Source organism: Mixophyes fleayi, chromosome 4 (assembly GCF_038048845.1).
Source record: "Mixophyes fleayi isolate aMixFle1 chromosome 4, aMixFle1.hap1, whole genome shotgun sequence".
Classification (NCBI taxonomy): Eukaryota; Metazoa; Chordata; class Amphibia; order Anura; family Limnodynastidae; genus Mixophyes; species Mixophyes fleayi.
The window spans coordinates 117,090,863-117,114,883 of NC_134405.1; the positions used below are offsets into that span (position 1 = coordinate 117,090,863).

The 24,021-nt window shown below is 38.1% G+C and overlaps 1 protein-coding gene across 2 annotated transcripts in view; it reads left to right on the forward strand.

Annotated features, from left to right (window-relative positions):
* The window catches only part of MINDY2 (MINDY lysine 48 deubiquitinase 2), a 90,458-nt gene extending 67,043 nt beyond the window's left edge, over positions 1 to 23,415 (forward strand). The window contains exons 7-9 of one of the 2 annotated variants that reach the window (XM_075208066.1): positions 4,178 to 4,351; positions 7,484 to 7,663; positions 9,069 to 9,395. In XM_075208066.1, the coding sequence (XP_075064167.1) occupies positions 4,178 to 4,351; positions 7,484 to 7,663; positions 9,069 to 9,197 (483 nt within the window). In that variant the 3' untranslated portion in view covers positions 9,198 to 9,395. Of the gene's footprint in view, positions 1 to 4,177; positions 4,352 to 7,483; positions 7,664 to 9,068; positions 9,396 to 18,548 lie in introns of those variants that run through there. The other variant, XM_075208067.1, reaches the window with a different exon arrangement.
* Positions 23,416 to 24,021: the final 606 nt, after the last annotated feature.

Consider the following 24,021-nt stretch of genomic DNA (forward strand, 5'->3'; position numbering starts at 1 on the left):
TCTGTGGTTGGTGCCGTTGATACAGAGCTGAATAGCAAATTTTATTATATTTTGAATAACTTAACCCTGTCTCTAGCTAGTCATTTTTAGGCCCTTGTGCACACTCATTTACAGGAGTAAATTATTATTTTATTTTTTCAATTTCTATGAAAATATGCATTTTCTTACCTTTCCATTCTTATGATTAAGTGCATTAGAGTAGGTAAAATATCAGTATGTATAAAATTAAAAGTAAACAGGACAACAAGGTTGTCTCAGATCTGGCAATACTAGGCTTAATTTAATCACTTAACTGATGGTGTTAAAAGAACAGTCTTTTGCCTTTGCCATGAGCTGTGCTTGTATAGATAGGAAGCAGAAACTAGACTTAAAATACATGATTCTTAGTTTGTTTGCCTTTTGCAGCATATTACTTGTGGACTGCCTGTAATCTCCATCATGTCTTCTTTACTTCACCTAAGGCTATGATCTTATGCTTTTAAATGTTGCAGTTCTAGTATAATTGTTTTCTATCAAGTTGTTATAGTTGTGCTACAAATCTTTCAATTCAGATTTGCTACCTGAGCAAACCAGATGAGTACAGTTCAGCCATGAATATGTATTCTTTTGGAGGTCATACTGATCTGCCAAAACACAACAGGTGTTGATACCAAAGGTTACATTCCACAACAAAACCATATTCTCAGAAGTGGTTGTTGTCATTTAAAAGCAGTGTTAGAAAATATATATTTTACTAAATGATTATTAGATGCTTGGAACAAACATTCAGCAGTTGAAATTTAAAAATATTTGGGATAAACACAGATCTATTGGCAGATTTTTTTTTAAACCAATTGGTCTTTATTTGATGCCAGTGTTCAAGGTTTCTCTGTTAGATGGTTTAGGTTATCATAAAAATATCTGCAGTTATCTGTTGCACTATAAAAATCACACTTTGCCATTATTCTTGCTCTTCCCCTTGGTGAGAAATTAATGGCTCCATAATTAGCTGATCATGTAAAACGCCTTAGTTGAGAGAATTGCAGGATCCCTGTTGATTGCTATTAAAATAAAAATAATTTTTCATAGAATAAAGAGAGGTGAAATTTTCATGGCTTCTGACCGAGAATAAATTGGTCTGCAAAGTTGCCTAATTTAATCTAAATGTTGTAGTGTATTATTATACCAGTGCGTTCATTGTCATGGGAAGAGAATTATCATTGCTGTACAAAACTGCTGGCTTAGCTTATGGACTATGATTCTCTGTAGTTTTGTTTTAATACTGCAAAATACATTTTATGCTGCAAACGACCTACATAATGGAACACGTTTCTGCTGAGTAGACCCGGCAAATTGTGAATTATGTTATTTTTTTAAGATATAATTGCATATTTCTGAATTATTGCTGCAGTATAAAATGCTGAAAAGGCAGTGTGCCAAAATACCCCCTAAGATATTTCTTTCAAATTATCACATAAAAAAGAAAATGTTCAGCGTGAAAAAAGGGGCTCAAAAGGGAATACAAATGTCATTTTTTATGTGCTGTTCAATGGCTTTACATTTTCATTGTATTATTTGTGCAGTGTTTTTCTATCAGTGTCTATTTTCTAATCATTCTGTGCGAAAGTTTCAAGACAGGTTTGCGTTTACCTTCAGATGTCCACTTCAACAGTAGTTGAGGATTATCAATGTTTATTAAGGGAGTACTTGCACATTTTTTAAACTGTGACAAGCCTAATAGCTATGAAGATGGAAGTGGAGATATAACCATACCCAGAAATCCATCTTTTCACTTGCTGTACTGTATAGCTATATATGATCTCAACAATGACCATGGTTTTGTTTCTGGTACATATGACCAGCCTTTCAGCCAGTAGCTGGTGAAATCTGTGTGTGTGTGGGGTTTTTATTTTTGACCAAATTGTTTCCTGTAGTTTAGTTTACAGAGAGACTGAAAAATGATGTGACAATCAGCTTGAACCCATTGACACCATATAGTAAAGGGTCCCACATATGTGGTGATTTTTATTTGCCATTTTGGTAAAATTGATTAAACTGAAATACAGCTATTTATTATTGGTTAGAGATTATATCGCACAATGGCTCAAAACAATTACCTTGGTATTCATTTGACCAGGCAATAAATTTTAATGCCTCATACTCATATAGATGGTTATTGAGCAATATATCATTGTGCTTCTTCAATCCTTTCATTTGGCCTGCTCACCAAATGATGATCTCTCCAATTTTTCCATTCACATGTGTTAGCAAATTGTAAAAATATTTGCTTGTTCAGTGATTGTGCAGATCAAAGTGTGTGTGGGGGTCATAATTAATCTATTAAATATGTTTCTATTGAGGGGATGGGGATAATATTGCTCATGCCATAATAAGTGAAATCAGAAACAGATGTCTGTCATATAAATTAGACAGAGGCCAATAAGAAATGGTCCATATTGTTAAAAACATTGCAGATAGTAATTATGTAGAATAAATGGGTAGTTAAACATATTTTTGTCTCCAGTACAGTGTGGGCTTAAGTTGGTAGGTGTGATTGTAGCATTGTTAGCCACCGGGAATGTTTGAGTAGGCATATAAACAGGGGAATGTTAGCCCGGGGGGCAAGACTCTAGTCAGCAGCCTATTAGGAACATTTTAATGGCAAAAAATTCAGGTGGCCCCAGTGTAAGGTAGCCCACTATGGGACAGGCCCAGGGAACATGCAGGTGAATGACTTCAGTGTGTTTTTAACTTGCATAAAACATATTGAATGAAGCAAGTAAAGGTTGGAAAACCACGATGCTGCCATATGCGAGTAACATCATGGGATAAGTATGCGGTCTTTAGAAACACAGGCTACATTTTTCATACCAATTTTCTTACATTGTGCTACCATTAAAAATGCTAGTACAACTTGTGAAATTAACACCAGTGGGTATGAGGAATTATGGAGAAGATTGTTCCAGAGAAACTGAACCTGAACAACCCATCAATTTACACAAGTGTCTTAGTTATTAAATAATACATTAGCTACAAACTTGCAGTCTTTGAAGGCCAATCATTGTAGACAAAGCAGAAAAGCCAAGTAATTTTTGTTTTCAGTAAATACATATTTTTAGTTCAAAAAGCTGACGACATGGAATTGGTTGTATTCATTCACAGAAATGTGTAGAACATATGTTTTTGTGTCCACCATTGTTACAGTGGTCACATTGCTTTAAACTGAGCAGCAGTTAGATTTGCTTGTCATGTTTGTAAATGTAGCTCTTGTTTTTGCTGTGAGTTTTATAGGTGATATCACTGACAAGTTGGAACCTTGCCTGTTATTCTGGCATAATAAAATTTTTGAAAAGAACACATAAAAGCTGGCTTCATGATCTGTACAGTGTTTTTCCCATCTGTTTGTTTTGTATATATTTTACACAGATGAATCATTTGATATTTATTAGTGAGAGAATGAAAGGTTGCCTAGTCTGCCATAATGCTCACAGGAGTTAACTTTCTTTGTAAAGTATATAAAAGTCTGTTAATTCCTCTTATTGCTAAGGAGGATTATTTTTTCCATTATCATTGCTTTACATTGTACTAAAAATGATTAATTGAGGCGAATGCACCTTTGCTAAATATTGAGTCCTCTCTGCGTGTCTGTACCACACTGCCGCTGCCCATCTTAGTTTTACAGTCTGCCCAGTTCTCTCAGCAGATCTCTCTTTACAGAACTAGGCATATTGAGTCCTCTAGCAATATTTGCCATGATATGGACCGGGCATCCCAGCTTCATGTAGCTGATGGACTCAGGAGGACCTCCTTATTTACTAGGATTTATTAAGAGGTTATACAAAAGATGATAACCTTAAGCCTGGTGGGGTGTTTCATCAGTAAGACATTGTAAACTTTACAATGGCTAAGGAATTCCAAAAATTCAACTTAAGTGTGTAAACGGTAATGGCAACAATCTAACAATTGATATGGACAATTATAGAAAATAAAGTAAATGTCAAATAATATACAAGTGGTATATGTTATAATTATCAAATTGTAAGACCATAGAAAAACACGGACATATTAAATTTTGGGAAGGGACTATGATTTTGTTTTATTCATCAGTAAATCTGAATGGAAATATTTTTGTAAAACTGCATATAGTACTAACTGATTAAGTTGACCCATAATACATTTTTAAAATGTTTCCATTTAGGGGCTGCTGTATTTGCTTGTGACGGATCAGGGATTCCTTACGGAAGAAAACATTGTCTGGGAAAGTTTACACAATGTGGATGGAGACGGAAACTTTTGCGATTCCGAATTCCACCTAAGACCACCGTCTGATCCAGAATCTGTGTACCAAGGGCAGCAAGACCAGATTGATCAGGTATGTTGAGAAGCGTTTGTTATCCGATAGATGCCTAGCCATATAATTTTGTGCAGAAACCTATATATTAATACAATTAGTATGTAGATGCAAGAACACACACGTTTTCTCTGCACATGGTCCGTGTTTTTAGTTCTAATCACCTGCTGTAGAATGAAAGTGCAAGAATGAGGTGTAAACAGAGATCACACATCTGTATGGTGGAAGCCGCTTGAAGATGCCTTGCTTGCCACAACAGTATATGTCTGTACATATGGACCTTGGTGCTCATTCAGTTTGGGTCTTTTTTTTTTTTTTTTTTTTTTTTAAATTTAAAATATTTTTTACACGGTCTGTGGTAAGAATCTGCATGAATATACAGATGCTGAACATTTCTTTTAGGCAAATTGTACAATCCCACAACACCTGAAGAGTGGTGGCCACGTTGCGGTAGTCTTGTCTCCTTCTGTTCATAAGTGATTTAAATCTGAAGATTTACAGTACAAAAGTTTAAAAAAAAAAAAAAAGCTCAGGGAATATTATAATTCTAACCTTACACGACAATGTCTTCCTTTTTACAGCTTCAGTCTCATATTCTAGGCAAAGACCACAATCTCATCCCTTTTTAAGGACCAATCCACTCTTGCCTGGTAAATGTATTTAAGTATCCTCCCTGACCCCCTTATCCCAAGATGCACAATGGGATCGCTAAATTTTGTATATTGGACATTTATAATTTTTGAATGGGAATTACAGTATTCATTAAAATATTCTGCAGCCTATCTACAGGACAGATGACTATGCATTATTACTGGCTTTAGTTTTTTTAACAAAATGCAAGAACCAATGTCTGTGCTCAACCAATAAACTAGTATCACCTTTATATAGGATTATTACCTAATAGTCCTGTTACAGCATGTCCTGCAAAATGATTTACATGCTCCTCTTCACTAATATGCACCTGAATACATATACATGATTCATTTTAAAGTAGTGAGAGTTAAAATATAATATGATAAAGCATTGCTATGGAGCCCTCAACAGAAGTTCAACTACTCACAAGGGTTTCCTATTTAATCAAACAGTTTTAACAGAATCTCAACAGGGTTCTTTATTATCTCTTTATTCCAACAATCAAATAGAAAATTCTATTTGATTTTTTTTTCCATTAGAATGGAGATTCTACAAGTGTGAGAGGTGATTGAGTACTGTTATATCGCTGCCATGTGTTTCGGTATATCTTATGAGACTTCAGCTCTGCAACAACTGCTAGTGGTTTCGGCACCCAATAATTACTTGGTTTTTTTTTTTCTTCTTTTCAGCCTGGCGCTGAAGTCAGTTGTTTCTATGCTACATGTCTTGTCAGTGCAGCACAATATATTTAGACATCTAAATTTAACCCTTTGCAGCTAGATTGATATTATTGGCGATTTTTATTAAAATCCGAACAGGACACCAAAAAGTTCAGTAGTGCATCCTACTCTTTTTGTTCTGGGCAAAAGAACTTTTAATGACTTAAAACAAAAATGCATACCTAAGAATATATTATTACAGCATTATTAAAACTTAAAGCACAACCACTCAGTCTTTGAGATGTTGGTAAATACAATATAACATTCCTCTGCTTTTTCAGACCTCTAAAGCCACATTAGGAGTACAGTAATTTTATTGGATATCGATCAAAAAGCTGAAATTTTATCTGTAAAGTTGTAATGTAACTGGACTCGTACGTTGTATGATTATACCAGTACACAGTGTAGTTCTGTTGAGCAAGACTGTCACTCATACCTTGCTGGTTCAAAATAACGTGGAGTGACCCTTATAAAATGTAACCTAGAATGAGCTAATAGCTAATTGCAGTGTCCCAGGAATTGCCTGGAATGTTGCATAATTTCTATACTAAAATGTGGTCTTTGACGCCTTAATAGCGCATATATGTTGCTTTTGGCAACCTGCTGAGTAGTGGGGATGGAGACCATCATGGTCGTATTTTGTAAAGCATAAACACCGAACGGCTCCTTCCCGACCAGGCTCCAGGACGACTGATGTTACCCCCTTAACAGCACCCATAACAGCGCCGCGGTCGCCAATGACGTCCAAGTCTCGCCGGCTTCTTCATTCGTCACGATACCTTGCAGTTGGTTGTCACATCAGTCATCCTGGAGCCTGATCTGGAAGGAGCCGTTTGGTGTGAAGATGTCGGGGTAAGTCTTGTCGGAATAATCACCATCATTATTCCATACCCCACCCATTTGCTGTTATGGTAACACCAAATACTTCTCAACACACCTTTTGGTAAACACAGAGCTTGATAATGCACAGGCCCACTTGCTTTTATTACTTATAGATGTATTTGTGTGTTCAGGCTATAAACAAATGGTGATTTATTTGTTTTGTTTTTGGGGTTTTTTCAAAATAATTTGATCAAGGTACTAATAGGCTTAATTTCATTCCTGTGAATATTTTGTGTTTCAGGAACGTTGAAATATTTTAGAAAAAATAAACCTTTTTGTTGATTTTTATTTGGCAAGGTTGTGTTAGGTGTAGATTTTAAGACTGCCCAAACACACATTTTATTTTTTTATACTGTAAACTTTGCTAATGTGTTTTCAAAGTACAGAAACTATGTTCATTTTTTTTTTTTCTCCAAATGTTCTTATTTGTAATTTTAGTCTTTCAAAACAGGTTGGAGGTAAAATGCCAAGGGCCCGAAATCATTTAGGAGAACTTGCACTGCATCCACTCTCTACATTGGCAATAAGCTTAAGTGGAGGTTCACAGAGTGCTTTATCAGTCTCTAACGCAGACTGAAGGAGCAGATGCATGGCTGTGTCCAATCAGTGCCTTTTATAGAAATTACACTGCTGTTTGACCTAAACTGCTCAGTGGTTTGTATGCCTTATATAGAATGTAGCCCCCATGGTTAGGGAGAGGGACCCTTTTAAGTACTAATGATGTGTATTGTGTATTAAACTTGCAGGGGATTCAGTACTTAGACTGGTTTAATAGAAACTTTTTACTAATCCCGAACAGAATCCTGGATCTTCGGCATGCCTGAAAACTGAGCGTTTCTCCAGTGTCCTTTCCAAGACTGAGCTTTGGTTTTGCCTTTTTGCTATGGCCAACAGCATTAACAAGCTGTGTCTTTCCTAGGATTATCTGATGGCTCTCTCACTACAGCAAGAGCAACAGAACCAAGATATTGACTGGGAGCAGATCCCAGAAGGAATCAGTGATTTGGAGCTTGCTAAAAAACTTCAGGAGGAAGAGGACAGAAGAGCCTCACAGTATTATCAGGAACAAGAGCAGGCAGCGGCTTCTGCTGCTCCTCAGGTACTTTGCCAACAAATACTTTGCTTCAATTCATTGTTTGAAAAAACAATGATCTCCTACTAGCAGTGTTCAAAGCACATTGTAATGATTTTATCCAAAAGCTCAAATAAGTGTAACTGAATGAAGTAAGGATATTTTCTAGACCTGGTGTTAGAAAAATGCTTTGGGAATGGAGTTAGGGAGAGGCCCCCTAAATAGTTTATCCACTCAAAATGCAAAATTACTCTGCCGGGACATGGGTTTGATTTCTGACATGATTTATGTAGTCCAGGATGCTTGGGGGGATGGGGGGTACAGGAGAACATTCTTAGTTCAGAGTAAATGTTTGGCGCCATAAATAATAGATGCCTGCCTTCTGAAATTCTCATTTAGAATAAATTGGTCCCAGTAATAGTGTAATTACATTTAGAATAAATTGGTCCCAGTAATAGTGTAATTACAATGTCCATCATACATGCCTAGAAATACATAGTTTCCTGTAGGTGTATTTGTGATATATCGTCTAGTTAAAGTGAATGGTGATGAAGGCAGACACCCCCGTTTATTGTGTAGCATTTGCTTTTCTATCTGCAGTGCGGATACCCAGGGCCGCCTTCAGAAAAAATCGGGCCCAGTACGGGCCCCCGCGCCACCCGGGCCCCCACCCCCCATGAACACCCCCCCCTCCTACCCCCTTCCCATGAGCAACACATACTTACCTGGGGCCCGCCGCTGGTCTCCGCTATTCTGTCTTCAGCCTGGCTGTCACCGTGACAGCCAGGCACCAGGATCCGATCGCAGGGGTGAAGGATTCATTCCCCCTGCGATCATGTGCTCTGCCTGTGACAGATCACATGATTGCAGGGGGAATGATTCCTCCACCCCTGCGATCGGATCCTGGTGCCTGGCTGTCACGGTGACAGCCAGGCTGAAGACAGAATAGCGGAGACCAGCGGCGGGCCCCAGGAAAGTCTTTGCTGAGCTGTTGTACCGGGCCCCCTGGTGAGCCCGGGCCCGATACAACAGTATCCCCCGTACTCCCCTGATGGCGGCCCTGTGGATACCAGCCCAGTGCTCCGCTGTGTTTTTATGTTGTAAGCAGCAGAATTGTTGCACCTCTTAATATTATTTGTTTGTATAGTACCACCAAATCCTGCAAAGCCTTCCAGAGAATATTTAATTATTTGCATCAGTCCCTGCCCCATTGAAGATTACCCTGTAGTGCCCTATTCTCTGGTAGAAAATTGTTGCCAATTTCAGATCAGCAAGTTGTGTGTTTTTGTTTTTTTTGGGTTTTTTTTAAGTAATAAAAGTAATACAGGTCACAAAGTCCGTTAGAAATATAGATATATTGAAAAATAAAAGGCAAGTTATACAGAACATCTGCTATAACTGAAACTAAAACAAAAAATCTACCTCTTTATAGAAAGTCTTTGAACAGCTGCAACTGGAAATCGGTATCATGGGAAGACCTAAGATAGTGAGACCTGTACTGGGAGCAAGTGATATAAAAGTTGCTGGGTTTTTGTGGGTTCTTTTGTATGCTTTTTTTTGAGATATATTTTATTGAGGCTTTTCAAAAGTAGAAGGTACAGAGAATAGCATGGGATTAAATCCCAGAATATTAGAAAAAAACATTAAATAAATTTCAGACAAGTTTAGAATAACAGCACAGATATTTTGCATATATGAGTCTGGAGTGAAGCTTAGGGAATAGCCTAGATTGAGTCATTAATTATCGTGAGGCAAAATCTGTACCAGTGGGGGGGAAAGGAAAGGACTAGGGAAGGGGGAAGAAGATAAAGGAAAAAGGGGAGGGATGGAGAGCAGAATTTGTTAGTATAGGGTTGAATGGAAAAAGGGGGTAGTAAAGGAAAGTAGAGACTCAAGCCAAAAAGTCATGTTCTCAAAACTTTCAAGTGGTGTAATACATTAAGAAATGTAGTGTGAAGAGGCAAAATGGTCCTGCCAATGATGCCATGTTGAGAGGAATTGGTTAGGGCGGTCATTTAAGATGCTAGTCGTGCTCTAGATTATATTTTTGCCACACGCTCTGAATTATCTCTGGGATTGTGGGACATTCAGTTTGTTTCCATTTTCTAGCAAACATCTAGCAGCCGTGAGAATATCGCCCAGGAGTTTAAAAATAAGTTTGAGTGTCAGGAGAAAGATGGGGAAAAAGAAAGTAAGAGAGATGGAACGGAAACTTTAGATTGGTTATTTTGTGGATAAGATCAGTTACCTCTCCAGAAAGGGATAATTTTTGGCCAGTTCCACCAGATGACCACAATTACGCCAGCAAAAATAATCAGATCGTAGGTATTGGTAAGGGACTAAAGGAGATGGGAGGGGGTGCTACATAGCCATTAAGAGGTATATCCAGTAAGAGAGCACTCAAGTGAGTGGGAAGTATTAGGGAGAGAAAGGGGAAGGGAGAGTAATCATAAGAACGCTGTGACTGCAATTAGGGTAGAGCACAGAAAAGCAACAGAAATATCCGTATATTGAAACCCAGTAATAGGATAACTGACAGTAAAAAAAATGAAGGTGTTAGAAGGTGTCTGTTGGGTCGCTGTTATATAAATACCAGGGACCCCCACACTGGAGAAGGTTTGTGATATATTTCATGGAAGTAGTGTGCCAAATTCTGTTGAGAATTGCATTTCTGGAAGGTTGTAGCTTTCTTCCAGTCGCTGGGTATTTGAAGTTTAGCTGCTTTGTAGATATGGTGGATTAGTTTAACGGAATATTTAGCTATGAATCTAACTGGTTGGCAGAGTAATATGGACAGACGGTCATTAGGTAGTTGAATATAAATAACATGAGTGATCAGGATCAATAGGTCATCCCAGAATCAAACATATGATTGGTCAATTACCCCAGCAAAGGTTAGACGTGTCGGAGTAGATGGAGTGTAATCTCATGGGGGCCATGTACCATCTGGCATATATTTTATACATATTTTCTCGTACAACCATATTGATAGAGGGTTCTGCAACACATTGGCAAATGAGCGACCCTTCTTCCCCTTGAAACGTTATTCCAAGCACACGCTCCCATGCCTGTTCAAATGACTTCACAGGTAGGGAAGAAGAAGACCGAAGAAAGCTATTTAGTAGTGACATTAAATCGCGATGTCTAGGGTTATAAATACAGTGGTGTTTAAATGGCATTGGGGGATGGAGCTTGGATGACCGTATCTGGACCTGTATGAAGCTTTTTATTTGGACTTAATAGAATTGAACGCTATTGAAGTGGTAATATTTCTCATACATGTCCACCAAGGTTTGTGGAGCATATTCTCCCATCTTGTGGAGAAATGTATCCACTCCCACTGCCGCAGTTTGCTCCAAAGGAAATGGAGGGTGTTTCCTAAGTGGAGAAGGATATGGAGCCAACTCAAACATTTTATTTAATTGATCCCAAATCTCCAGAGTGAAGTGAACGAAGAAGATTGCATAAGCAGAGGCTGGTCTAATGCTCCTAGGGATTCAAGATAGAAATCCCACCCCCAGATCATTCCATGGGGTGGTCAGATCTCGGATTAAGGAGAATAGCCATTTGTATAAGTAATTGAATAGTCTTACTCCAACCCATAATCCTGTCGTTTCTGAAGATATATGGGGATGTGAAAACATTTATTGTCTCATTATTGTCTCATTCCCTCTCACAATTCCCAAATTAAAGGGTTGGAACTGGGCAATGAAGCATGGCAAACATAGAATATAGTGCAACAAAAAACATCATGGTCCTTTACAGTAAATCAATAAAGCATTTTTAGAGTAGATGATGAACAACAGAATGGGCTTAAAAACTAAACATTTCGGACACAGACCCACTATATTTAAGGAGAAATTAAAGTTCACTGAGGCCCGAGACATTCCTCCAGGTACACAGGATAAAGAATATATCCAGGGTTTTCACATCTTCCACCACATTCCCTAATTCAGACATCCAGAGCAGAAGGGAGGGACTTGGCTATAAATTTTGTGCGGAAATGTTTCCTCCAACGGTCCCAAAAATAGTACAGAGCAAATATACTCCATAGGGAATAATAGCTAACAAAAACAGTAACCAGGCAGAAAATTATAGAAACAAGAGGCTCCGGAGAAGCAACAAGTAGAGTCCCACTAGTAACTAACTAAAGGGGTCTCAATGTAAGTTCGTAAGTCCGACTCTACTGTAGTGGAATATCATCTGGGAATATCATTGTGTTTCCAAAATAAGTCTCTGCCGTCATCCGGATCCCAGTCAGCAATAAGATGGCCCCCATCGCCCACAAACAGCCGGGATGGAAAGAACAATGAACGATATTTAATGTTGTGAGGCAGCTTCCGGTGCTTTACGAGCCAGGTCGTAGTATCTAAGCAAGTCCCTGCTTTCGTTAGCGTCTCGCAGTAATTTAACTACCCCCCAACCTCCAAAATCAGCCAAAAAGGACACCCCACTTTGTATCTGTAGCCATGATCCTTCAGCATTCTTGTCACCTCCTGAAGTTCTTGGCGTTTCATTCATGGAAGGTGCCAAATCTTGGAAGATTTGATTCTTTGAAGATGATGAAGGGGGTGAGTTCCTGCATGCAATAACTATGCTGTCCTTGGGTTTTAAATGAGAGAAATTTGAGAACAGCGGCTCTAGGCATTTCAGAATCTTTATGTTTAGGGTGCAAGGCCCTATGTGCCCTCTCAATTTGAATGTCATGGTCTGAGAACTCGGGAACAAGGGATTGATGTAGACAGTTCCGGTGTTCTATCTACTCAGGTACATTGCGAACCCTGGGGTTGTTCCTTCGTACTCTATGCTCAATATATTCAGCTTTGTCCTTGAAAAATGTCCGCTTTCTATGGCAGTACTCAATGTCTTAGAGTTTCATGATGCAGCGTTTTATTGTTAGTCTTCTTTGTGCTCAATAGATGCGGTTTTTTTATGCAGTATTGTGGTTTCTCCTTGCAGATTGTCCAACAGTTTTTGAAAAACAACCATAAACGAATTCTGATTGGTCACCATCCTAGCTTGGATAGTAGCTAATACATTAGTGATATCTGTCTGTGCTGCGGGTGATGCTTTAGGAGAGGAAGAGGGGCAAATGTTTGGGGCAGGAGATCCTGTTGCGTCATATGTTGAAGTTTCCACAGTTGCGTTCACCTTCTACCTCTGGGACTATTTTTCTGCATGGTGGACTATGGAGGATTAAGTGATGCTTTGCAATGGTAATATTTCAAGGTGGGCTGAGACGGTAGTATTATTATCTCTTTGACATGTAGAGAGAATTATAAATGTTTATTGAGCTGGTGAAGAAGGCACAATCAGAGGAAACAGTGCAGGTGTAGTTATATACCACGCGCAAAGTTCTACATGGGCACACTTTGTGTTGCTGTCAGGAATTACACTTTGATTTTTGGTGTAATTAATGTTGTACCCACAGTATACTACTCAAGTACAGTCTCCATAAATGAACAATATGTATGCAGGTAGTTGTCCTTCAATAACCCCTAGTGGATGCAGTTGAGTACCCTGGTACAGGGTGCTCTGTGCAGATCAGCACCCTGTTAAAGTGAGGGTACCTGCTCTTATTCGTAACAGGGTAGAAAGGAGTAGTGAAGGGTGACACTGAAGACTATTCACATTTAGTCTGAGGTGAATGTTCTGCAAAGACACTGATACAAGTTAAGACTCAAAGGCATGCTGTATGGCAAGAAAACTGTGACCTGAAAAATGGCAAAATTAGCTGCTGCCGATTGTTCACAGTTCAGTTTATTGCTCCCCCAGGTATGCCAAACAGAACCCCAGTGTTATTGTCTCTCTTATATGAGTAACAGGGGCCTCGGATGTGATCTGCGCATGTATGCAGAGAGCGTGTTAGTGTGCGGAGCAGACATCCGGCTGTGTTTGCAAAGAGCTGCCTGGCTCCTTATGTGGAAGGTTCGTGACAGAAATGGTTGCGAAGGTCACACCACAAGGCTGGGCAGTCCTGGTGTACAGACAGGTCAATGTGATGTGCGGGGGATCATTGTCAGTCAAGATAATGAGGCCACAGGTGGATGGCCCCGTCGCCAGCCACAGATGAAGTCACGACCGGCTACCCCAACAGGTTCAAGGTGAGTGTGAGGTAAGTCACGGAGGCATAGTCAGTACGAGGGTTGGTGTCTGGCAAAACTCCAAGGTGAGGAAAAGGGTCATGAAGCTCCTCAACATCTCCCACACCAAAATCCTTGATGGGGAGTTGGATTAGGGACTGACAATCATAATTCTTTTTCTCTAAAACAATATATGGCTGCAGGAGCTGTGAAAAGATGTAACTACGCATGGCCACCCACGCCCCGAAAGCCAGTTACTTTACTGGCACCTCTACCCTCACCCAGCTCAGATATGTGGGTGTCATAAAGCTCTAATTTAGAAAGTTGATTGAAGTCTTATAATTTGTACACAGTAGCTCATTTGTGTTGCTTTTTCCTTCAGTGGTGATGACATTGCTTTGTCAATTATCAGTTATGTTGCTGAAATTTCTAACTGTATTTTACTTTGCCATACTTCTTGTATAAAGCAATTTGGCTCCTGTTGAGCTGCAGGGATGAATTTGATGTTCCACTACTGTGTAATCCATGGCCACCACATTAACATCTACATCACTTCTCGACAAGATTGATGGTTTATATAAAAAATCCTTGATATCATGAAGTGTTGTTAGCAGTGATTATCATTATTCATGTTGATTGTACTGATAACCACATGTGCTTGTAATTCTGATTTTAAGAGATTTAAAGATTTATGGATGTTCTATTTATTATGTTGAGATGGGTGGTATAAATATCTGCTTGACCTGTTAAAGCAATAATTTAATTTATTCAATAAAATTATATCATTGTTTATTTACAAAAGAAAAGCTTTTGCTGTGATATTATCACTCTCAATTTCAGTCTCTGAAATCTCTGCCTGTTCACAGACCAGACAGTTTTTTTTTATCAGTAACAAAAGTAGGTTGTATTACGATTCACAAATGTCATATTACAATTGGCTGAGATGGCATATATGGGCGTGTCTTTGGCAGAGCCGGATTTAGACTTCATGGGGCCCTAGGCAAGATACTGGTTTGGGGCCCCCTCCCTGAAAAAATCCATAGCACTATAGTTTTCTAGCATAACATATACCTCTATTCAGGGGCTGGCTGGCAGACTTTAGCCCAGGGGGGCAAGCATATAGCACTGGCCCATAAGTAGCGGCCCATTTTTAAAGGGTGGTCTCACTGCCGGCTCTGGGGGATGGGCTGGGCCCTAGGCAATTGCCTTGGTTGCCTAGTGGTAAATCCGGCCCTTGGTCTTTGGTCCTTTTTTCTCTCCTGGATTCAATGGAGATTGTGGAGAAATTCTTGCAAGTCTTTGTTCACCATCTCTGATTAGAAACATCTGTTCTTTGAATTAACTCCTTCATTCCTGTTCATATCCCTCTCAACAGCTCACATGCAAGGATCCAATTGACATAATAACACCACATCAAATATAAATGATATACTAAAATAAGATAAAACAATGTAAATATTTTCATGTTAATAAATTGGCTTCATCCAAAATAAAACATCTTTGACAGACCAAATATAAATTCTCATACGATCCATACAGTGTTGTCCTCTTTACAACCTCCTGAACTTGGCCAATTGAGATATATCCAGGCAGTTTGCCACAACACTATGCTTTGCTATTTGAAGGATAAACACTTCTCTGAGAAAAAATATATAGTGGTTTAAGGTGTATTACTATATTAAGTAAGGTTGGATTTTTCATTTTGTCTGTAAAATTTTAATAAACAACTTTCATTTTCTGAGTATTATTTATATTTTGATTTTTATAAAATTTATTTTAAGTAAAGTTTTGAATCACATGGTGGATCTTTGAGACATTAGACTGCTACCGCCACACAGGAGCAGGATCCGGGTTTGCTGTACAAATTAGGGTTCAGGCATAGCTGTAATGTAGACCTCAATGTCAGAAAATCCTGCAGAACCTACAAAAGCAGAGATTTTGTAAGCAGTAGCAAAGTGTCACACACTTCTATGGCAGAAAGTGACCGCCAAAGCCAAGGAGGTAAAGGCTAAACAAAACCCATTGAAGTCATGAAGTTTCTAAGTTCAGAGTCTCAGAAGGCGCTTATCTAACCTATAGCATATATGACAACCATTGGGAGTCAGAAGTAACCTCCACGAAAACACTTGGAGAATGGCTTAGAAAATCACCTATGACGCTATAATTGGCGAATTACCAGGCTGTCTAAAAAGTTGAGTTGTTCTCCTGAAGTGGTTTTTTTTTGTTTGTTTTTTTCTATAACAATTCAAGAACAATATCGCCTTTCCTAAATTACACTCTACACTTGAGCTATGCTAGATGCTTCACTTAAAATTGAAGAGGTATTTGAATCCTTTAAATCTTATCCAACTGGTAAAGCTATGGGCTAAGACATTATACCCATGAAATTGTATAAAATATGCAGCAATATTTTAGCTCCTAAGTTACTTAGTTTGTTGATTAACACTGATGCCAGTGAGCTTGTGAACCATAAAACATACAATTTTAGGCTCACATGCATCTCTCAAACCCAAGACTACATATATATTTCAAATGTTCAAGGTATGGAATATTTGTCTTAAATAAGTACTATACTCTCTACTGATACGCCACTGTAGGGGAATACAAATGTTGGAATTAGAAAAAAAATTGGGTTTAAAAAAACTGCGTACAATAGAAATCCCAGATACATGATGGTACTATACTCCCAGCAGGTCCACAATAAAGATTTCCAATTTGTTTTTTTTTTGTTCTCTACAACTGCGCCATGCAATTAGAACCCAATATAACGTAGTTGGTTTGAATATTTTTACCACAAAGTTAGACTTTGCAATAGCTGGAAATGTTGGTGGTAGATTGGTATCTCCATGATACTTTCCATATTATTGAGTGCTTCTCTAGTAATCAGACACATTTACATTTGTTGAACATGGTAATCTCAGTAGATGTGTGGGTGGATGGACTCTTCAACCTTCCCAAAAGTTTCTTTTCATGCAAGAGACCAATACCTATAAACCTTAAAGCAGCAATCCCGTGAACAAATGATGTGCGAGAGCTGTGACACTTTGGTAGCTGTTATTGTCTGCCCTTCACAGAGGTGTTGAAAAGGAGATAATGACCTGATACATGCTTAAACCTGCTACTTAAAGACTAGGAATAAACTTCTATGTGGGATTGCAGGTTTAATACCACACATAACATACTTATATCATCATCATTTATATAGCGCCACTAATTCCGCAGCGCTGTACAGAGAACTCAGTCACATCAGTCCCTGCCCCATTGGAGCTTACAGTCTAAATTCCCTAATATAGACACACACTCACACACAGACATAGACAGACAGACAGGGATAGACTAGGGTCAATTTTGATAGCAGCCAATTAACCTACCAGTATGTTTTTGGAGTGTGGGAGGAAACCGGAGCACCCAGAGGAAACCCATGCAAACACAGGGAGAACATACAAACTCCACACAGATAAGGCCATGGTCGGGAATCGAACGCATGACCCCAGTGCTGTGAGGCAGAAGTGCTAACCACACTTATATCCAGTTCAAATGTGTAACTCAAACATTAGAGATTAGCCTAGGTGTCCTGAATGCAAAACTAATGAAGGTACATTTATACATCTAATTTGGACCTATTATCATACGTACGTTTTTGGAAAAAGGTGGTGGACTATATGACTATACTATACTATGTGTACCATATGACTACAATTCCTTTGCTATATGGGAATTGCATTTTAAACATTTTGGAATCTAACATTGCCTTCTTCATAAATGAGGTGCCAATCCGTGTGATTTTTGTTTTATGGTAGGTTATGTATTACCCAGGTGTCACCTTGATCAATTTGGGAAATTATGGTACATACAGCCCTATGTCATTTAATTGATCTGCACAAACACAAACAAATTTGCAAAATTCCATAAATATGGGAGGTGTGGATTGGGTTAAATAAATGCTAAAACTAAGGTTTTTGGTGTTCGGCCTGTTAGTGCAGTGTTCTCCCCAGCACCTTTTTCCTGGTGCTCCACCCGGCTGTTTTTACTTGCCACCCGACTCTTGGAGCCCAGCAGAGTCCTATTATAATAGAATCAACCATTGTTTCTCCTATTAGAACAGGCACTATGTGTTAGACCACTGACCACCAGTCTGACCAGTCCTGGCAAGTGTGGGCAATAACCTCCAACATTTTTCATTATTATTGTAAAGTATTACAACTGCCTCCACCCGGCTGCTGCCTAATGCCACCAGGCTGGCAACATTTTCTGGGGAGAACACTGTGGTGCATAACAAAGCAATTGTCTCTGTGAAAGCTTTTAGGTATTATTTAACGCACTGCTGAATATAAATATTCAGACCCCCAAGATGTGTATCACCAATTGAATCCCTGAGACGTATAATAATCACACCACATATGATCTTAAAGCTGTATTGATGTATTTTGCTGTTTGAAAGCTTCATTGGTCCAAAAGTACATAAATATTTGATAACGTGTTTCATGCAGTGAGTGCTTGTACAGTTAACTCGACATCCAGTTCATGGTATATAACCAACCCAATGAACATAAAAAAATCAGATTTTATTGTGTTACTGCAGTGATATAAAATGAAGTTATTATTCATATACGGTAATAGAATAACTCCACTATGGTAGAAGAAGGCTTGCCATTAGCTGACAATATCTTTTTAAACAAAATATCTCTGTGTTGAAGGCAACTTTATGGGATACAACAAGATGGGATACACAAAACTCGCCATTTTGACAATAGGTGTGTTTCTTGTGTTTGTTTAACAAGGATCCTATTTAATCATATCTTTTTTTTCTTTTTGTACTTTGATTACAGCCAGGACAGCAGCTTCAGGCAAGCGCCAGTCCCTCAAGTGGGCGACCACCTGGGAGCACGGAGAAAAAGAGGAAAGAGCCCAAAGAAAAGGAAAAAGAAAAGAATACATGTGTACTTTTGTAACAGGGAGATAAACACTTTTTTTTCGGAATTCTCCAAGAGGCATGATAGTGGGTGGAGAAAAAGGAGACACTGGTTACAAGCCATCTGTGCCTGAAAACCCCCTCAGCTGTGTTTCAGTTTGGAAAGGGGGGATTTGTTACAGACTTGCTTTTAGACTTATCTACACTCATAAATTTTGTAATTTGGAGTTGTGTGATTAAATCCTATGTCCTTGTTCGCAGGTATGGGGCAAAGCACTAAATGCGTTACTTCACGTCCTTTTTCTGTATTCACTGTATTCTGTAGTCACTTTCATGATATTTAGCCATAATAAATTACTCCAAACTGACGTGACTACAGAAAAGGAAAAAGTGGTTGCTGTTTTCACTTAAACTGCTTGGCTTTCGGAAAATATAATTGTTACAAAATGGCAGACTAATAAGGGAAAGCTGGAACAAAAGTTTGTCCCAGTATGCATTGTGTTTTTAAGCACTGGCCTTACCTTGTTTCTAATAAGGCCAAGTCCAGTTTGATTTTCTCCCATGTAAATAATTAACTAATTAGACTTTAATCAATGTAGTTAAAGGAATATTTACTCGTTCATGGTGACATAACCTGGGCATTGTACCCAAAATATCAGGTTCAAATATTTTGTGGGGAAACTACACTTTTTTTAAACATATAGGACCAGTGTGACTTAACTTTTTTTGTACAAAATATTCTGTGTGGTAACATGGTAGTGCAAGTGGTTTAGTTTTTTGTCAAGTCAAATAAATGATTTAAGGTATAGGCCTTTTAAACCAATAAAACTAAGACTGTTACTGCAACTTTAACCATTTGGTGTGTCCATCTTGGATTGCTTTCTTGGGCCATTTTTAAGAAAGGCTGAAACAAAATGTAGATTTTAATTGTGCAGCTGTAACCGTGGCAGACATAGAAGTGATCATATGTTAATATATAATAATGTATATATGTATGTACTACAGTTTGTAGTCAAGGAGTGTAGTGGGAACCACACATCTTCCATGTGAGAGAGACAAGGTTTTCATACAAAGAAGACTTTTGCATTGACTTAAATATATTTAAGACCATCTTGTTTTCAATTTTTATTTCCAGTGAGAGGATAAAATTGGTGTTGTAGTTCTACAGTGGACCAAAGTGTAGCAGGAAATGTGATGTTGTTTGTAATTTTTCCCTTGAAAACCTGTAAGTGTTTCATTATAATACACAAAAATATTGTTGGGTTTGTTTGAATTCTTTTTTTTTTTTTTTCTTAAAACTGTTTTCTCAGCCCTTTCTAACAACCTACCCCACACGCATTCCATAAATACATTCACATATTTTCTCGTCCGTGAGCGGTTCAAAGTTATTTGGAAAATATAGCGAATACAGTTGGAATGAACAAGCCAGTAGATTTTTCTGCATAGGAATAAGATACTACAAACATTTCATTGCCTCCAAAATCACATCTGTGATTATTAGTTCTCATGTACTAATTATACTAGTTCCAGAGTTAGAGAAAACACAGTACTAGGAATCTAATCTCTTTACGGCCGAGATCAGAGGCTTGGCAGCTGTTATAGTCAACAGACTTTGTAAGATATGCATTTCTATGTATTATATAATATAAATATTTTTTGGTCGTTTTTCTTCCATGTCTAATCATCTATATCAAATACTGTGTGTTGTTATTATAACATACACTTTCCATGTGTATAGCATTGTATTTTCATTGTTACAAGAGCGCCTTCTTTAAAGAAGTTTAAATTAGTACCAAAAACTGTGTTCCTGGTATTGTCCTATTTAATAAAGTAATGTTTGAGAGGTGGATGTTCCTATTACTAATCTGTGCCCCAAGTATATTATTTTTAAAATAAAGTAAATTTAGTGATTTTCATATATTACAGATACATAAAACAAAAGTGACAAAATACAGAAAAAGGAGAAATTGCTAATTAAACAAGACCAATAATATATCTAAGCGGTAGAGTTTTAAAACGGACAATAAAAAAAAAGATTGCATCAAGTATATTTTACACCTCTAACTTAATCAATGATTTTAATAGTTCTAGTAAAACACCTCCCTCCTTTACCCATTAACTGAAATGTGAGGTATTGTACCTCATTGCAGCTTCACAATGAAATTAAGAAATTCCAACTGAACTGGTCCTCTGGAACTGGATACTGCAATATACTGTAGGTAGAACTAGACTTGTAATCTAGTAACCTTTGCTTTGGTAGCAAAGATTACAATGATTACACTTAGTAATCATAAATTAGCATTCTTTCTATTAATGTACACACTTTTTCCTTCATACAGCGATTCAGTGTGTTCTGGGGCAGTGTATACTGCTCCCTACAATCTACTTTTTTTTCCACTAGCACATTTTAGTACAATTGTTAAAGTAAAACACTTTAGCTCCCCTGCCTAACATAACCATTGTGTTCCTGTGTCTAGGACCCAGCTGAACTCTGCCTGCTTTACCAGCTAACAGTTTTCCACCTGAATATAGCTAGTGTTATAGTGAGATCTCTGGTATAATCTGACCCACAGTCTGATAAACACGGTTACATTGTTACTTAAGGCCATAACCGTAATGGCACCGTATTATCAACAGTTAATTCATGTGACATATGTCTGGGCCACTTTATATATTATACTGTGATTGTGGGGTGCTGATAAAAAAATATACATTGCTGCTTTGTGTATTTTTATCATTATAAATGATCAATATTAATCAAATCTTATTACCCAAAACAAGTTATTAGGTTGGCCACTAATCCCATTAGATTGTGTGCAAGAACATTGGTTTGCCTGAATGTAGTAACTTTCTCCTTTATCTTGTGGTCTGATGATGCAACCTAATCCCTAAACAAATGGGCCTGGATTTGCTGGGCGAGGTGTGATTAAATTGTGTTTAGATCTGCTGAATGACTAGTTTAAAAGGCATGTAATGGTTAAATACAGCATATGTGTGACCGGGTGGGCTTACTTTTCCACCCAGTCTGTTGGGGAAATAAGAATGAAGGGATGTTACACAGTTTATCTGGGCTGCTTTCTCACCTTCAATAATCTACTGTTAATCACCGCTCCTACTGGTGTCACCTTGCCACCAGACACTTGCTGACTTGCGAATGCCAACAGCACAATAGTTGGGGGATTCGGCTGCCACCGCTAGACTGCTTTGTGGTAATTAGAACTGCTTATTTATGGGGTAGCTGGTATAGCTTCTGCAGCGTCACTTTGCTGTGGGTGGACTGGTAACTCATGACATCTTAATATGCATCGGGGCTGCTGGGTAGCGGGCAGAACGTTGATGCAAAGACACTGGGTTCAATACAGGACAGCCAGGGGACCGATTACAGTGTAAGCTCTTATCTGTTGGTCACAGGATACAGCAGGCAATAGGCAGCAGGTAGAATCTTCAAGCAGTGATGTTTATTTGCTCAAGGGGGCCTTGCAAGGATCATTACTCACTAGTTGGAGGTACTAATGTTCTTCCAGAAGTACAGATGTTAAAATACAAAATACAGCTCTTATATATTGTTTCTGACATGCATGTTCGCAGAGGGTAACCCAGCCCCCTTCCTAGCTGGCACCACAAAGTCTGAGATATTACAACAGATATTTAACATCAGGATGTAATATAGTGTCTAATCTTGAATTTAATAAAATTCTCAATCTGTGATTCCCTAAATTACTTGCTGGATGTATTATTCTTATAGTTTGTCTATTTTTTATAAAGAATAAAAAGTAATGACCCCCTGCTTTTTATTCAGGCTAAAAGTTTTGGTCACTTACCACTGAAAAAGGCTTATTTAGCATGGGATTTCCTTTCTTCAGACTGTTGCAGAAACAGATTTCCTCTAACATGACATCAGTACTTTTCCAATACAAAACTCCAGCCACAACATGTAATTCCAACTAAGAGGTGTGATTCTACAGTTCAATATCTCTGTAAGTAAAGACCCTATTATATCAGACATGTATGTCCAGAACATTGGCTGCAAACATGCAAATAAGTACTTATTATATTTCAACATGTTAAAACTGTGCAAGCCCTTTGAGATTCTTTATTTTGACTGATCCCTCTTATTCAGCAATGCTGTGTCTGCGTCTGGGGCCCCAAAAAGACAGTTCTTCAGGCAGCGGTACAAAGTTTAACATGTTACATTCATAGCTGTCGTCTCTACTACAACCATGTTGTCTCTTCCGTGAGTGCTTATGCAAAATAATGGTTTTCCTGTGTCTAGCTTGCTGTTCTGTTTGAGGTGTTCTATTGATGGCTTACCTAGAATTAAGGTACAAATGAGTGTGGATGTAGAGATGGTATATTTAACACTGATGTGAAATTATTTGTTTTTATTTTAGAGTACGTATATGCACATTACTACCAGAAGTGTCATTTTTGGAAAAGGTATATTGAGAAACGATTAACATTTTTTTTTTTCAGTCCTTCCACATCTTGCCACTATGTGACCTCTTTTTGCTAGATTTATATTAATTTTGTCTTTGTGTGTTACTGCACCCAAGTCTGAATGTTTTCAGTTTTTAATACTTTTTGGTGTGTGTGTGTGTGTGTGTGTACATATGTATTTGTAGATAGTTAATTGTGTAATGTTTTGTAAAATCAGTTGTTATAGATTTCAAAATTAATAGGAGATGGAAATGCTGAAAACAAAGACGCGAATAACAATGTCAACTATATAAATACTTCAGAATTGTTATATTCTAAATTATTAAAATAAAGCACTATAAATCAAACTGCCTCAATCTGGTCAACTACAATTATTTAATCATTTTAAGAGTGAAACAGCATTTCTGGTTTGCATAAACTTGGTGTTGATGACGGGAATCATACATATGAGTACTTTCTCAATTTGTAATTTAATTCAAGAATATTATTTTAAATCGAACACCATAGGACAAAGTCTCCATCCATATATTAGAAAAGAGGGGGCACCCTGAGTATGGTAATCTACAGATATGACCAGTGGGGCAGGAAACGCATAGGATGAATTGCCAGCTGATCCTTCTTCTGTCCATTGCGTATTCTGCATTTGAATAAGCTGTAGATATTGGAGAGCCACAATTCTGAAATCTGTCAAATGCTAAAACTAGTAAGTAGCTGATAGTGAAAACTACACATTCATACATTTCACAAAGTGAGATAGAGAATGCTTGTTTTTGTTGTCAGTTGACAAATTATTTAACCAGTCCCATTACCATGTTTTTTCATACACCAAGACTTCTGTATAAACCAGTGATAGCTAACCTGTGACACTCCAGGTGTTGTGAAACTACAAGTCCCAGCATGCTCTACCATGCTATCAGCTAGTTATCTACTGACAAAGCATGCTGGGGCTTGTA